The sequence below is a fragment of the Castor canadensis genome, chromosome 2, assembly GCF_047511655.1.
Source record: "Castor canadensis chromosome 2, mCasCan1.hap1v2, whole genome shotgun sequence".
Taxonomy (NCBI): domain Eukaryota; kingdom Metazoa; phylum Chordata; class Mammalia; order Rodentia; family Castoridae; genus Castor; species Castor canadensis.
The window spans coordinates 180,531,473-180,548,533 of NC_133387.1; the positions used below are offsets into that span (position 1 = coordinate 180,531,473).

The window sequence follows — 17,061 nt, forward strand, 5'->3', positions numbered from 1 at the left end:
CATGGAAAATTTGGCAGTGTCTACCAAAGTTACCACTTATTAGGGATCTATCATGCACAAAACTAACAAAAACCCCTGTCGGGGGAGAGGGGAGGGTGATTCTATTTTTAAAGAAAAACCAATTAATATGTGTAATAATTGTATAATAGAATATAATAAGGTGCTATATACAAAATAGTATACAGTAAATTGGAAAAAATCAGGTAACAGCTGCAATTTTAAATAGTATCCTTAGAAATATGAATCAAACTACTCTAAGAAAACACCTCATGCACATTAGAATAGCTATTATAAAAAAGACAAGAGAAAAGACTATCCTCTGGCACACTGTGGGATCCTAGACTGGTACAGTCATTACAGAAAATAGGAAGGATCCTAAAGAAACTAAAAAGTAGAATTACTATATGGCCCACCAATTATATTTCCAGGTACAGACCCCAAAGGAAATCAAATCACACCTCCTGAGGACGTTAAGACATCCTTGTTTACTACAGCATCATTCGCAATAGCCAAGATATGAAAACAATCTATGTGTTCATTGACAAAAAAGGGGATGAAAAAAGTCTGGTAGACAGATGTAATAGAGTATTATTCAACCTTTAAAAAGGAGACATTTTGCAACAACATGGATGGACCTAGAAAACAATGTGCTAAGTGAAATAAGCCAAACACAGAAAGAAAAACATTGTATGATCTCTCATACAGAATCAAAAAAATATCAAAAATCAAGACAGAGAAGAAAATGGGAGGGAGATGGAAGGCATAGATGAACCAGTCTAGAGATCTGTTGTACCACATGAGAACTAAACTTAATAATAGCCCATTGTATTGGGGAATTTTGCTAAATGAATAAATTGTAGCTACTCTTATTGTACACACATAAAAAGGGATAACTGCAAGAGATAACCAATACACTAATTTGCTTCACTATGGTAACCATTTTACTGACTACATCTAACATGATATTGTATAGTTTAAACAGACACAAGAAACTTTAAATAAACAAATAAATCGGAGTTATTTAAGCAAAGGTTTGCAGAGGTAAGAGAATAAACAGCAAGTATCTTCTGGAAAGAGCACTCTGAGCAGAGAAAATATCAAGTGCATTTTGCAAATGTCACAATGTACCCCCCAGCATGACAGTAACATGCTAATTAAAAAAAAGAAAACAGCAAGTGCAAAGGCCCAGTGCCCTGTGACAAATACGCACCTGACATTCTACCTGAGAGAAATGATGATGTACCAAAAGTTCAAAGGAGAATAATGATATGACCTGACCTGGTGGTGGTGGGATCGACCTGTCCCTGTGCTGAGCATTAACTGTAGAAGCACAAGTGTGAAATAACAAAGAGCAGTTGGGAGACTCATGATTAACACCAGAGGCTTGGAGCAAAGTGGCAGCTGAGTGGGCAGCTGGGTACTGAAGGAGCAACACTGACTCCAGTGTCCTTGACCTGATCTGCCAGATGCCAAACTGGGGAAGGTGATAGGGACAGCTGGTGTAGGGTAATGAGGATCTAAAGTCACTTTGGGAGGTACCGGGTCTGTGGTGTCTATCAGTTGCCTATGGGAACAGGGCAGGGGTGATGAGCAGGTAGATAAACCCACTCACTCCACAGTCCCTCCTAGAAATCTGCTCTACACATGCATTGCACACACATAACTCTTGTGTTCAAAGTCACACACTGCATGGCGGTCAAAGCACAAAGGCTGATGTAACCATGGCTAGAAACGGCTATACTTTTAAACTACAGGTTGTCTACTTCACTCTCCTCCTCAAACACCTATATTGATGCCCCACTACTCTGAAAAGTCAGTCCAAAATCCTTTCTGGGGGTTTTTTGTTTTGGTTTGGTTTTTTCGGAGACAGGGTTTCTCTATGGAGCCTAGGCTGGCCTTGAACTCAAGAGCCTCCTGTCTTAGTCTTCCACTCCCAAGTGCTATTTACAGGCATGTACCGCCATTTGTGGCTAACATACCTACATATGCTCCCACCGACCTGTTGTGCAGCCCCTGGATCAAGGGCAACCTCCTCCCTAAAGCTGTCAAGCCTCCCATCAGGAAAGACACTTTGTCCTCTGGCTTCCTGCAATGTCTGTTAGGTCTGTGCATCTTCTATGTGTGTTATATACATGAAAGTCTTTTCTTACCCCAGACCGTATCCTCTTTAATAATTACGCCCATAAATCACTCAATTTCTTATACCCTGAAGTATCGAGCAGGTTTTTATGTAGACATGAATGAACAAACGTCTGAATTTTATACGGAAGAAATCCCCCTCCTGATATAGTGCTTCAAAAATGACAGTCTTAAGGAACTCTGTTGCATGCAAGAGCCTCAGGATTCCCTGGGGTTCCCTCAGGGGTTGAAAGTGCTAACACTCTATCCTTTCTGAGGCAAAACAACATCCTTTCTGGGGCAAAAGGTCTTCCACCATCAAGGAGCTAGAACTGGACAGGAGGTAACATAACTTAGAGGACATAACTTACCAAGAGAAGGACTTCACATGTTCCTGAATCATGATCCAGGTCTGGCCAAAATCATCGGACTTCCAGAGCTGCAAAGACCAAACCAAGAAGAAGCAGTCATGATGAGAGAGATGTGTACACCTGCCAGCATAACAGTCTAGCACCCACTGAAATCCCACCCTCCACGGCAGCTGTCTATGAGGACAGGGACTGAGATCACCAGAGCCAGCTCACAAGCCACAGCACACGGATAGAGAGGAAAGGTCACAGGTGCACCTTCACATTCCTCCCCATAGTCACAAAGACTCTCAACAGGGACTAGAAGGAAAAATGAGTGTGACTTGCTTTCCATTTACAGATTATCAGAAATTTTAATTTACTCAAAATTAGCCTCCAGGTAGTGGTATTTTTTGACGGGGTGCTGAGGTTGTAGCTGAGTGGTATAAAGCACTTGTTTAGCATACAGGAGGCCCTGGTTCTATCCCCACCATCCCCAGCACCACAAAAAAAAAAAAAAGATAATGGACACAGCATTATTCACAATACCAAAACTTGGAAGCACCCAGTGTCCACTGAGAAATGAACAGATGAACAAACTGTAGTGTATCTATACAATGAAGAATAACATGTTCAAAAGAGCAAAGATATTCTCACACATGCTGAATATGGATGAGCCTTGAAGACACTGGTGAATTAAGTCAGGTACAAAGAGACAAGTCATGTATCATTCCACTTATGCAAGGTGCCTAGAGTAGTCAAAATCATGGTCAGAAAGTAGAATGGCAGTTGCCAGCCAGGTGCTGGGAGGGAGTTAAGGGAGTAAACTGTATATTACAAAAAAAAAAGAGAGAAGAAGAAGAAAACTAAAACTAGGGGCTGGTGTAGAGTTTGCAGAGTCATGGGTTTAATCCTCAGCACCAAAAAAAAAAAAAAAACAGAAAGAAAGAAAGAAAAGAAAAACCATAAATGGTCTTGATCATCAAAGCTAAATACAGAAGAACAGGACAATGGCTAGGTACAGAGCACCACAGGGCATCAACTGAACACACAGACTCAGCCATGAGTAATTAACCTGCTGATTTTTGCCAAAGCCCCACAACCTCCATAGACACCTAAGGGTTCCTCTGGCACTAGTAAGTATGTTAAGAAGCTTGAGACCAAAAATAACAATAATCCACCTCCACTGGTAAACCGACCCAACCCCTACAAGCTTAGGTTACTCCTAAGGCACACAAAGGTAAACAGATCTGTGTTTTGGATAAACAACCTGCAAAGCAAAAGAACTGTTCCAAAGTTCTTCTGAGCAAAAACACTCAAGAAACATCAAGGATCCAATCCCACGAGATCTACAGGTTTCCTAAGTTTATGCCCCACCTATTTTCTTGACTTGGCAAGTTTCAACCTTGAGATAGCAATCCTACTCACACCCTCTCCTCACCTGTTAATATTCCTTCAAACCTGGATTCAAAGAGGAAAATACAAGGCATGTTATACACACAACGCATGCACACGCAGATGCACATGCACAAACACACCCACAGAAAGGAAGAATATTAAAGTTACTGGGGACTTCAAATAAATGGTAGGCAAGAGAAGCATGCTTTTAGGTGGGGGTGGGGATGTAGTTCAGTGGCAGAGCGCTTGCCTGACAGGGGCGAGGCCCTGCATTCAATGCCAGTGCTACAAGAAAACAAACAAAAATAATAAGGTGAAGGATAGGGAAGTAAAAGAGAAGTGCTACAAGAGGTCCCAGAAGAGTTCACACTCCAGACTTCTCACGTAGCTGTCTCCGATTAAATTCCAAGGCCTCAATTTACCACATTGGCTAAAAGAGGGTCATCTGCCCAGAGAAGCCTGGTGTTGAACTCACAAGGCCTGCCAAGTGCCGGGTGCTGAGTGCTGGCAGGGACACAGGAGGAGGGTGCTCAGGGATATACTTTTCCTTAGCAGTGGTAAGTGAAATAGTAGCTACAAAGGCTGAGAGAGAGGGGGCAGAAGGCGGGGTCACTCAAAGGACACACAATCCACCCAGACAGGGTAGAACAGGACAGGAAACACGCATGACTACTCCGGAAACTCTCTTACCTGCTTGTTGGGGTGAGACCTGTCAAAGCCCAAGAGGAGGTTGGAGGCCTTGCTATGGAGGAGGAGATCAGCTGCCCGGAATGGGATGGAAAAGCCATGGATGGTACTGCAGAAGTCAAATGTGATCCAGAGGTACTGGGCATAAGCATCTGCAAAGATGTACTGCAAAAAAAAATCAGGTAAATTCAGAGCAGCGCCCAGTCAGGATTACCTGACTTCCCCAGACCACTTGTGAGCACACGCAAGGCAAGGGACACAGGCACTCATGGTGCCACACTTAGGAGCTTCCCCAATGGCTTTCTCCCCATCTTCTGTCAATGAAAACATGCTGGACACACCAAAGCAGACTCAGGGAAGGAAGGGGGACAGAGATGGGCCAAGTGAGCTTGTGTGGCCAGATAATGAAGTTTTTCCTTTCACAACTTGGACATTCTCACTCCCTGCAAGTCACTCACTCACAATGAGAGGGTGGCTGGTACAGAGACGGTCTTGTCCTTCAGATTGGCTGAACTCAGATGGGACTGCTGTCTTTCCCTACATCCTCAGAGCACTTATAGGATGGGCACAGCCAGGAAAACTGCAAAATAACATCCATCTAAGATTAGCTCCTCCTTCTCACTACTATGCTAGGTGGCCAGGAAGCTCTGGGGGCCAACTGCACTGGCAGACATGCTGGGGCAGAGCAGGAAGTAGCAATGGTGAACAGGAGCCTTTCCTTATTTTGCTTCTGCATGGGTCAGTGACTTTGAACAAGTTCAGCTGAATAGCAGCTGCTTTCGTCTCAAGATTTCTCGGGCAGCAGGACCAAGGCCATTCAATTTAACATGTGTGCAATGCTGGCCCACCATGGGCCATACACTGGGGTTACCACAGTGAAAGCCCAGGATTCTTCCTTCAGAAGTTGGCAACCTAATGGAGGAGATGACGGGCCTGGCCAGAATTCAAGGTTACATGAAAAACCACGACCACAGGTCTATGAAACCTACCGAGCTGGAGGTGTCAGAAATAACCCAGGGAAGAGGTGGGTGTTGAAGAATAGGCACAACTTCCACAGGGAAAGAATGTACCATGTCTGGGGCAGGCTGACTTTTAAGTATGAATGAGAAAAAAACTGTATCATATAGGTTTGATGAGAGCCTCGAGGGCCTAAGAGAAAGACTCAAAACAAGGCTGGAAGCCAAGCACCTGTGGCTCACACCTGTAATCCTAGCTGATCAGGAGGATCACAGTTTGAAGCCAGCCAGGGCAAATAGTTTTAGAGTCCCTAGAGCAAAAAACCCATCATAGAAAAAGGGCTGGTGGAATGACTCAAGGTGTAGGCCCTGAACTCAAACCCCAATACTACAAAAAAAAAAAAAAAAAAAAAAAGAAGAAGAAGAAAGGTTGGAACAAAGGTGCCTGAGACCTTGAATTCACTTGAGACATGGGGGCCAGTCTTGCTTCCAGAAGAAGGCCCTGGTCTAGATGGAGCTCCAGCTCAGAACCCTTCCTGCACTACATCTGCACTCCTCCCACGTTGCCTTCAGGTGTTCCTACTCCTTCTCATTGGCGCACTCTCCCCAAATCCAACCATAAACTTCCCACTTTATGTGTTCTTTCTCTTCCATTTCCTCCCCAGCATCTAATGTAAATCTCCACACTCTATAGAAGCCTAATTAAATCTAACAAAAAGGTAGTAAATGTTTTGAAAGCAAAAATTACTCTAAGAAAATGCAATGCAATAAAAACACCGATGATCCAAGGAAGACCATCATATTATCATCGTAACAATATTCCCTAGAAAGAGCCTTTCAGCGCCCAAACATCTCGGTTACTGCAGAAGAACTGTTCAGTTTGAGAAGATTTCTCCAGAAATCCATTTCATAGCTCTCCACAACTTCCCATTTGTGAATCCAAAACATCACAGAACTTGCTCTTGTTTATAATAGCTAAAATCTTTCGAGAGTGCTTGTTACGTATGTGCCAGGCCCCAAACTAAGTTTTGTACACCTTATCTCATTTAAAAGAGTGATCCAGGCTTTCTGTACATTCACACCTCCTTCTGATAATGAGGACAGCATTTATGGCCATATCTGGCTGATGCAGAGGCCATCTCTTAACAGTTCATCAGTCCTTATCTCTCGTCTAACCAAAAAGCAGCATTTCCTGAATTCAGTGCTCAGGTCTTACATTGTACTATTTAACTCATTTATGTGCTGCCTCTCCTAAACTACTTCTTAAGAGAGATTCTCTTTCCTGGCCTTCTACAACAGTCTTCATTCTCAACTCTCCAGCTCCCACCCCTGTCCCTCACCGACTCAGATCCTGATTCTCCTTTGTAGGTTCCTTCGTCTTCAACCCTTTCTACCCTCCTGGAACTCAGAACTCTTCTATTCTTATCCTTCCATACCACGTCAGCCACTGCCTTTAAAAAGAAGCATCGCCCGCCTGTTACAGTCTGCCCCCACTCCCAAAGGTTCACACTGGAAGCTTGGTCCTTGGTGTGGCAATGCTAAGAGGTGGTAGGATCTCATCAGTGTGACCCCATGCAAGGTAAATTCAGTCACTGGAGATTCTGCCCTCCAAAGGAATTGATACAGTTCTTTCCTTCCACTCTCTGTCTCATCAGTTATCTTGCCCTCCATAATGTCATCCACCATTGTGTGATGTAGCCCAGGGGCCCTTGCCATAGGTCAACTTGATAGGGCCACTCTATCTCAGCTTTTCAGCCTCTAAAGACTAAGCTAAATAAAGCCTCTTTTCTTCATCAAGTACCCAACTTCAGGTATTTTGTTATAGCAACAGACAATAGCCTAATACAATGATTTTCATATCTATAATCTAACTCTGACTTCTCACTGAGATTCTTTCATTACCTTGTTTACCTTTTCACTGTCTATACCTGAATGGACCAAGATATTTCATTATGTCTAAAACGAAATTCTTTACTAACTTCCCACCAAAAAAATTCTCCCTTCCCACACCCCAAATTCCATCCACACAACATCCCAAGCCTGTAACTCACAATCAGGGTTGGGGTCCTATTCCATTCCTTCTTTTCACCCCTCACTGTTAAGCAGCCACATACCCCATTAAGTTATCCCCTAAAATCTTTCTCAAAGTCTATGCCTTTCTTTGTAACCTCATAGTACTGGCAAGCTCGTGGCCCTATTAGAGACTGTGAGCAAAAGGGGACCAGCACTAGGTTTTAGTCATCTTGGTTCTTCTGGGACTAACAGAGTGTGAAACACTTGGACGGGGTTACAAGGTTTGGATGCATGGCTAAGCAACTACACCGCCACAATGGTTCCCTTTCTAGATTCTTCTCTCTCTCCAATAAATCATAGGATAACACACTTCCCTAGAAGACACATTCAGTTACTCTCTTCCTCAAAGATTCTTCCATGCCTCCCCACGATCCTCAGGGCAAAAGACAGTCTCCTCCACCTACAGGAGGAAGGTGAACACTGCAAAGCAGCTCAAGGAAAACCCTCTACTCCTGAGACGCAAATCTCCTGACTGCCCCACACAGAGCCCTCAGATAGCTCTACCCATACCCTTCTGCTTAAAGTCTCCCACCAACTCTGCTCTGCCTATTGATGCTGTGTGCCCATCCTTGAAGCCCCATTCCGATCTTTAAGCACCCCATGAAGACAAGACTTCTCTAAGTCAACCTCACTAATGTCACAGCTCCACTCAGAGGCAGGTTTCATCCCTCACAGGCACACGGTACACCTTGCTGTTATGTAACACATCACCTACACACATGGTAGGAAAGCAGACTGTCCTACCCTGCTTTGAAGTCTCTATACTGCCTGGCTATCAAGTTCACTGGCAGCTAACCCCACAGATTTGCCAAGAGAGCTGCCCTACTAGGTGCTCCTACACCACAGGAAGCATCTGCACCTCCTCTAGCTTCTCCAGCACTGTTTGCAGTCACTTAGCATTCCAGAATTTAGCTGTATTTCATCTGAAAATACAAATACTTCTGGAAAGATCACAAACTAAGCTACAGAATATATCTACATGTTGTCATCATACTAGACTTTCTCCAGTGTTGAGTGCAGAAATCTCTGGAGGGCAGAGAAGGCAACAAGGGAAGGAAGGGAAACAAACAAACAAAAACCTGTTTACAGTTTTACCTGGGATCAGCCTCACCCTGGAAAAAAGCAGGATTAGTTCTTGCTTCTGCTGAGGTCAAGGCTGTCAAGACCAAGTGCACCTCAGTGGCCCTTAAGGCCCACACACTATGAGATACTGCCTTACCAAGTTTGGGAGCCTCTAAAGCTAGTGGCACTTCCAGATGGCAAGAGCAGCACATTGGCTCTGGGATCAGGGCACAAGAAAATAGGTCCTGACACTCACAGGCCCCCTACCACTGTCTCCAATGGGAGGCAAAGCCATGGATGAGAGCTGGCTTCCTCCTTGCACCTTCTTTCCTCTTCCACTGTATACATCCCCCTGGACATGCAGGTTGTCCTCTCCCACCATCGTAATCTCCCAGAACAGATTCTGACATCTGCTTCAAGCCCTGACAGCCCACTGGAGAGTTTTAAACAGGTGAAGTACCTGGGCCCAGCATCCAGTATTGACGGCAAGGCACCCTGCCTTGTATGTTTTTTCTCAGGAAGTGGTAAGTCTGGTGGGGCAATTTGCCTTCCAGGGAACGAAGGTAAACGTAACAAAAGCAATCAGCACAGTAAGAGTCATTACTTCCTTCCTGAGATGTCTGGGGGTTCACAGCCTTCTCTGGGGAACTAGAAACTCTACAGAAGACTGCCTCCTTCCCTCACCTCTGCTCTAGGCCTCAGGTTCAAGCATCATTATGTTCTCCAAAAAGGCAGCCTCTCCATTCTCTCAACTCCTCATCCTCGCCACCCCATCCACAAGAAACCTGCAATGGCCCACTCAGAAAGGCAGATGACACACTGTGAGCACACTGCCCCACCTCACCATGTGCCAGCTCAACCTTCTACCTCAATTATCCCCAGGTTTCTCCTGCCTTGCTGCCCTGATCCATGGTCCTACTCGTGCCTTCTGCTGACCTAAAGCTCCCAAATGCCCCTGTGTTCTGCCTGCATGACACCGCCTCCTCACACAGGCAGCAGTGTAGCCTTTCCTATTCTTGCTGTTCATCAACCTACTGCAAGCAGGAAGGAAGATGCACCTGCCAGCAGGCATCTGGGCCCTAAGGTGGGAGGGGCTGAGATGAAGCTAAAAAGGGAGAGTCCAGCAGGACAACAGGGCAATCCGAGGCCACAGCTTCAGCCAGAGTTAGCACTGAGGCATGTGGAAACCTAGTGGCAGCAACAATCAGATAAGTGTGTCCTAATAAAGTGAACAATCCAGTGTCACGTGCTGGAGAGGCAGGGGGCACACAGACCCATCTAGGACTCAGTACAACTGTACCCTAGATGGAGTTCATGACAGCATGAGTCAGAGCAAGGTGGCAGCAGAAACCCCCACCTCTGGGAGCACACAGGACAGTAGAAGGAAGGAACACCACAGTCAGTCATGCGGTCTACACAGCTAGTTCCCTCCAACACCTTCACCTCACTTTTCATCTCAGAGGAAAAGAGCTCTGCCTCCCTGGAGTCAGGTAAGAGAGGGGAGTTTGCAGCTAACTGTACTTTACTAACTCTAACATCATTAGGCAAAGCTGATATTTAACCAGCATGTACCAGTAATGACTAGTCTGGCTATTTAAAAAAAAACAAAAACAAAAAAAACCTGCTCTATACCAGCTGATAAACAGCACCTCCTACCCAGAAACCCAAGTGTTTTCCCCTAAAGTCCCAGAGGCAGAGGCCCTGCTCAGGGTTGTCCCCAATCCAGCAACTAAAAGGTTAAAGCCTGGCCAGCAGGGGGCCTCCCAGACCCAGCTTTGACTGGGTCTGTTCTGATTGGCCAGGGCCTGGCCACACCAGTTGCTAAATATTTTGAATTTGGCCCCCCACTAAGGAGACCAGGCAACCTGAGAAGACAGCACCAGGCCCTAGAAGAAGGGCCTTTATTCACCCAGACCTGTCTGAATGAGCAGAAAACAGCAGACTCCAGAAAGCTGTCACTACCTAAGGAGATGCTCTGTAAAGGGTCTTTCTCCATCCAGCCCTGGAAGCAAGGAATGAAACAATTCTCAGGGCAGGTTCTTACCCTCTGCCTTCTCTACCTGCCTGGTAGCCCAGGGTCAACACTTCCTCCAAATCCAACTATGTGGGGGTGCTAAAAGAAGAAACAAAGCCCCCAGGCAGCTATATCTGCTACCTTGGGTTGCTTTTCTATATCCATGGAAGGTCAGAAAGAAGGAAAGAGGAATGCACAATCACGCACTCATGTGCTACACATGCATATACACATACACACACACACATACACACTTTTGATGCCAAGGAAATCAAGATCAATTCAGCAGCCAAGGATAATACTGCAATGGAGACCAGTGTCTCTGGGAAATATTTCTGCCACCAGTGAGTCAGGCAATTTATTGGTTGGCAAACTTTCTGTGGTTGAACCTGCCACTGTTTGTCTAAAAATCCTGCCTGACCAGTACTCGGCCTGCCTGATTATGCAAAGACCCACCCTGAAAACTAATCAGTAATGACCAGCTCCCAGGCTAGCAGAAACACAGGTCATGCTGCAAAGATCACAAAGGGCTCTGTGGCCCAGCCCCCTTCTACAGAGCAACATTCCCAAAATGCAACCAGGACTGACCATTAGGAAGCCAGGACCCACGATGGGGCCACCCACTTCCTTACCCGCTTGTTGTCCGCAGGACTGTGGTAGAACTGGGCGATCACAGCTTCACTGCTATTTCCCACACCAAAGTTTAGCTTCTTTGAAATCTTATCGAATGATTTTCCATAGTCGTAAGACACATACACCTGGAATACACGGAAAGGGAGGAATCAGAAAAGAGCTGGTGAGGAATCAGGGAGAAAGGCCTTTCACTGTGCCTTCACTTCCCAGTGTCCTGCTAGAAATTCTGAGCATGGTTCCCCCGGGTCCCTGACTTCATAACTGTTGATGTTATCAGATAACCCACAAAGGGAAAGCAGGGCACCTCTATGCCTGTCCCCAAACTTTTTGGGGGCAGAAAGCATGGTAGGGGTACAACCGCCCCTGCCTGGAATATACCAAGTCTCTTTCTTGAAGCAAGGCCAAATCCCTGGAGCAAGAGACAGAACCGATAGGTCTGGGTTAAGTGTTAACAAATATGTCTAGAGGCAGAGAGAAAGTGCTCTATTCTAAAGGGAATATTTGCTTTGCCATTCTCTAAAGTGTTCCCTGAAAGGTAATCTAATTCTTCCCCCCTGCCAGGAAGTTTGTGCGTTACATCATTTAATGCCCAAAGAAATAAAACTTTCACAGGGGAAAAAAAGGAGCACTGGGTGATTAAATATGCAGAGATTAAAACATCAGCAGGTTGGAGGTGTGGCTCAGTGCTACAGCACAAGGCCCTGGTTCAAGTCCCAGAACCCCTCTCTGGCCCTAATATTCTGTATGAGTGTGTAGCAGCAGCAGGATCCTTTCCCAGCCAACAGAAGTCACTTCTCCATGGCCTCCTGGTTTCTGGTAATGACAGTAACCATGGTAATACAATGCGAGAATAACTCAATTCATTGAGCGCTCACTATGTGCAGTGACGATACTAACCTCTTCAGATGAATGGGCTCAGGTAGCTCTTATAGCAATGCACACAAGGCCAGTGCAATTCCTAAAACTGTTTTACAAAGAAGAAAATGGGGTTCATGCAATTAGTTACTTGCCACAGTAACAACACAGTATGTAAGCAGCAGTGAGGTCCTGACCCTGGCTGCCTGCCTTCAAGCCAGCAACCTCAAAGCCATTATCATCTCGGGTACATGGAGGATAGAATGGAAGTTGGCAGATGTTTTGAATCTGGAATTTCATACCTGTGAGATATGAAATATAGTTAACATAATCAAGGGCTTCAGAAAAACCTAATAGATGAATATAACAATAAGTTATTTTTCAAATGATTTCTGGGAAAGAGAATTGAGGGAAGCATTAAAAAAAAATGACAGGTAAATTTCAAGAAGAAAGGGGACCCCTGGACTGATCCCAGAAAATGTCCTGCCATTCCTGCACATTTGATTCAACTGCAAACAAGCCTTGAGAGGTTCACATGAGCCTGGTACCGTGCTGGCACCAGACACACAAATTCAAAAACTAAAAAAACACAAGGTCATTAGGATGGGCACGTGAATATTTGTTAACACCCTATGCAAGCAGTAAGGACAGGAGGAGGGCTTGTACATAGGGAACCCAGAGCACCTATAGGTCATTAACATATCATAAATGTCAAGGTTAGAAGAAGCAAAAACAGAGCTTCTCCCTTTATCTGGGTCACCATAGAAGGAACTACTAGGACACTCAGCGTATGTTCCAGACTACCAAGCACGTCATGAGGGACTGTCACAAAAACAGCTTGGGCGAAGGCAGCAAGTTGAGAACTCACAGTTAATCAGGATGGGTAAAAAGAGGAAGTGGAATTTCCTCACTTCCATTCTGCCAGCCAAGAATGGACACTGGCAACCCAAGAAGGTTCAGAAAGTTGCACACAGCAAGTTAATGGCTTCTCAAACAGGGAACCAAGGCCCCTTCTGGTTCCAGCATCCTACCACTTGAAAATCCACTATGATTTATTTCTTGAGAGGCACAAATGTGACACATACACATTAGAGCAGCAGCTTTTCAATATACAATACTCCTTTGTATACATTAATCTCTCTTCCTCTTTAAAACTCCTGCAAGTTAGTTTCAGCTTCCGGGTCCCCACAACATAGCAGGTAGTCAACAGAGAAGAGCGAGTGAATGAATGTGTCCAGTAAGTGAATGAAAGAGAGGGAAATGGATAAATAAGCAAGTGGCTGAGAGACTATAGTTATCCCTTGGTATCTACAAAGGATGGGTTCCAGGATTCCTGAGAATACTAAATTCTGTGGATTCGAATTCTTTCTAAAAATGGCACAGTGTTTGCACATAACCTTTGCACACCCTGCTGTATACTTTTAATCATATCTAGATTACATATAATACCTAAGATAACGTATGTCACCTACTATGTAAATAGCTGTTATACTGTATTGTTTTAGGGAACAATGACAAGAAAAAAGCCTGTACCCGTTCAGTGCAGACACAATTGTTTTGCCTAACATTTTCGATTTGCAGTTGGTTGAATCATGGATGCAAATCCACAGGTAATTATTTGCATGTAAGAGATAACAAAAACTAAGACTCAGAGACTTGAACGGCTAGCTCAGAGTCATGCTGCTAGTAAGTGACAAAATTATGTCAACTTCTTCCAAGTTCAAGTCCAGTTGTCTTTTCTCCATTTCTTGGAGAATGTTTTCTTCTCCAGACTTACATTTCTCTGTTAAAGAAGAAAGCCAGACACAAATCCAGAGGAAGGAGTGCTGGCAAAAGGAGACAATATGCAGGCAAAGTACAGAGAGTCTGCCTGAGATTCTCAGCCACATTGCTGTCACTGCATAGTTGGAGATACAACCAGCCTTGCCACCAAAAAGCAATTCCTTGTTTCTCACCTGCAAACATACCCATCTCTTGGGTTTTCTACTGAACAGAAGTTAAGAGTAAGTAAGTTGGTCCTGGGCCCGGAAGCCATCATGAATTGCTCATCAATCCTTCCTGCCTACTCCCAGTTGAACAATTCCAACACATTTTATCCTTTCCTCATAATTCCTACGTCTATTTGACAGGGCAGACCACACACAGGGTTGGTGGGCGTTACCCACTTGCCTCCACACTAAACAGCTCACAAAAGGCCTCTGAGGTCAGCTGGGCTCATGGCTTCCTGGTCTCCCTAGTGAGCCACCAAGTGCAAATTCTACTTCCGGCTGCCTGTTGTTGATGACAGTGCGATACTGCAGACTCACTGTCCACTGTGATTCCCAGGTGAAGTAGGGCAGATGCCCTGCACCATGCGTCAGCTGCTTCCACAGTTGCGTCCAGTCAGACACTAATTAGTCCTCCCTGACCTCAATACCACACTGCTCCCTAAGGAACAAAACTAACACAGGAGGGACTAAAGGGCCCAACAGGTACCAGTTACACCATTTTCTTACCTACAAAGATAGTTCTTTGACGTGAACAGTTTAAAATTTTTTCCCATATAGTTCAAAACTACATAATAATGATAATGTGGGAGGGAATAAAATCTACAGAAGGCATCTCCACATCTGGCACTGCTCCAAGTCCCTTAGCTGTAAGGTACTGCTTCTCAAATTCTAATATGCTTACAAATCACCCGTCAGGCCACTGGCCAAATGCAAGTTCTGATTCAAGAAGGTCTAGCGTGGACTCTGAGGTTTGCATTTCTAACCAACTCTCAGAAAATACTAACGCCACTGATCTACACACCAGGTTTTGGAGACCAAGGTTTTAGAGGTTTTGTTTGTTTGTGCAGAGCTGAAGATTGAACCCAGGACCTCACACATACCAGACAAGCATTCTACTGAGCAATGCCCCCAGTCCTTTATAAGGTTTTACAAGTACTACTTCCTTAATAAATTAGATGGTTTTGATCTTGAATATTCCCCAAAGGTCTATGTGTTAAAAACTTGAATCCCAAAGTAGCATGAATAGGAACTGGGGGACCCTTTAAGAGGTGGGGCCTAGTGAAAGGTCTTCAGGTCCTTAGGGACATGCCCTTCAAATGCTCTCAAAGAGGACTGTGAGGCTCAGGTCCCCTCTTCATTCTTTGCCCCTTAGCTCTTTTTTTTTTTTTTTTTTTTTTGTGGCACTGGAGTTTGAATTCAGGGCTTCACATCTGCTAGGCAGGAGCTCTACCAGGTGACCTATGCCCCCAGCCTGCCCCTGAGTTTTGATATGAATGGTTTTGCTCTGCCATACACTCCACACTACTGCCATCTGACACTCCAACCAGAGGCCTAAAAACAATGGGGCCAACAATTATGAGCTGGAGCCTCCAAAACTGTGACCCAAAATCAATGTTTTCTCTTTAAAGAGAGACTTTTTATGAGGGGGAGGGGGTAGTTGTTTTATGTTTGTTTGAAGTGCTAGTGATCAAACCAAGGACCTTGAGCTTGCTGGGTAGGCACTTTACCACTGAGCTACATCTCCAGCCCTAAAACTCTTCTCTTCATAAATTGGTAGTCTCAGGTATTTTGTTATACTAACCAAAAGTGACTAAGAGAAGGTAAATGACATGGCCCAAGACTGGATTGCCAATAAATGGCATATCCAGGATTCCAACCCAGGCATTTTGATTTCAGAGCCTGTGCTATCTATCAGACACCAACCTCACACATGCTACAAAGTTCTGCATTGTCAGCAAGGACTTGGCCCTGCCACCTAGCTGACTCTGGGGTGTGCAGTCATCATGCCACACCACTCTGGGGATGAGGACAGTAAGTCCTTCCTTCATGGCATCTTCCCTGGTTGATTCTGATCTTCTGGTAGGTACTATCTCACAGCAAACTGTGCTGTAGTTGAGTTCTTTATAAATACAGGAGGAGAAAGCAGGAATAAAGAACTAGGAAGGGCCGAGAAAAACTACACCTACTGTTGCATTTCACTGACTCGTCACAGAAGAAGATGGGCCTTGCAAGTGTTCCTTGTCATAGAATCACACTAGCTGCAAGTTCCTCAGATAAAGATCACTCTTTTTTCTCTTCCTTAAGAGCAAAACATCTGGGATTCTGGCTTCCAGATCATCCCTCCTTCTATCCTGAATGTGCATGACCTTGGCCATTCTCCACCACTCACAAGGGTCCTTACCTATATAGGTCCACTCTCTTCAGACCTCTCAGGAGGCCTTATGGCCATGCTTTCCAGCTTCTTTAAAGAAATTTTGGATTGATACTGCTCCTTCACCACCAACTCCGCCTCTGAGTCACAGCTCATTTTTGCATTAGCTTTTCACATCAGAACATCTCAGTTTCAGCTGCCAGTTCTTTAATGTAATTTGTATACGATGGAGGAAATTTCTGCCATCCCTATTTATTAACTCTGGGCACTGAGTCTCCTTTCCATTCAATCTTATCTCATATTTCATTCCAGAATAGTTCATCACTTCAGATGTTCAATGGGCTCTTAATAAAACACAACCAAATATTTAGACAGAGTAAGAGCCAACAGCAATTGGAGAGACCAGCCCTCCTGGTTCACACAGGACTCAGGGAGTCCTGGGATGTGAACTGACAGTGCTAGGTCCCAGACAGCAGGGTCCTTCTAGCAATACCACAGTAGGCAATTGGGTATTTGTTCTCATTAGCCCCACCTCCCCCAATGACATCCTAAGTGACCTCCTACAAATCCTTTTATGCCTCTAAGCTCCTGTTTGTCCAGCAAAACTACAAAATAATCCTGAAGTTCTTATACCTAGCTTGCAAAATATATTAGTTTTTTTGGGGGGAGGGGTCATTTTTTTTATGTATAATTTTTCAGCACAGTACAGCATAAAGCTGGTTCCTATGCCCCAGGGGGACACCTGTGAGCAGTGTGAGCACATGCACAGCAGCCAATG

General features: G+C 44.8%; 1 protein-coding gene across 1 annotated transcript in view; it reads right to left on the minus strand.

Moving 5' to 3' along the window:
• Sorl1 (sortilin related receptor 1) overlaps nucleotides 1-17,061 on the minus strand; it is a 163,475-nt gene that overhangs the window by 128,272 nt on the left and 18,142 nt on the right. The window contains exons 3-5 of the mRNA XM_074066519.1: nucleotides 11,288-11,413; nucleotides 4,554-4,715; nucleotides 2,490-2,557 (exon numbers count right to left, since the gene is read on the minus strand). Of these exons, the coding sequence (XP_073922620.1) occupies nucleotides 2,490-2,557; nucleotides 4,554-4,715; nucleotides 11,288-11,413 (356 nt within the window). The remainder of the gene's footprint in view (nucleotides 1-2,489; nucleotides 2,558-4,553; nucleotides 4,716-11,287; nucleotides 11,414-17,061) is intronic.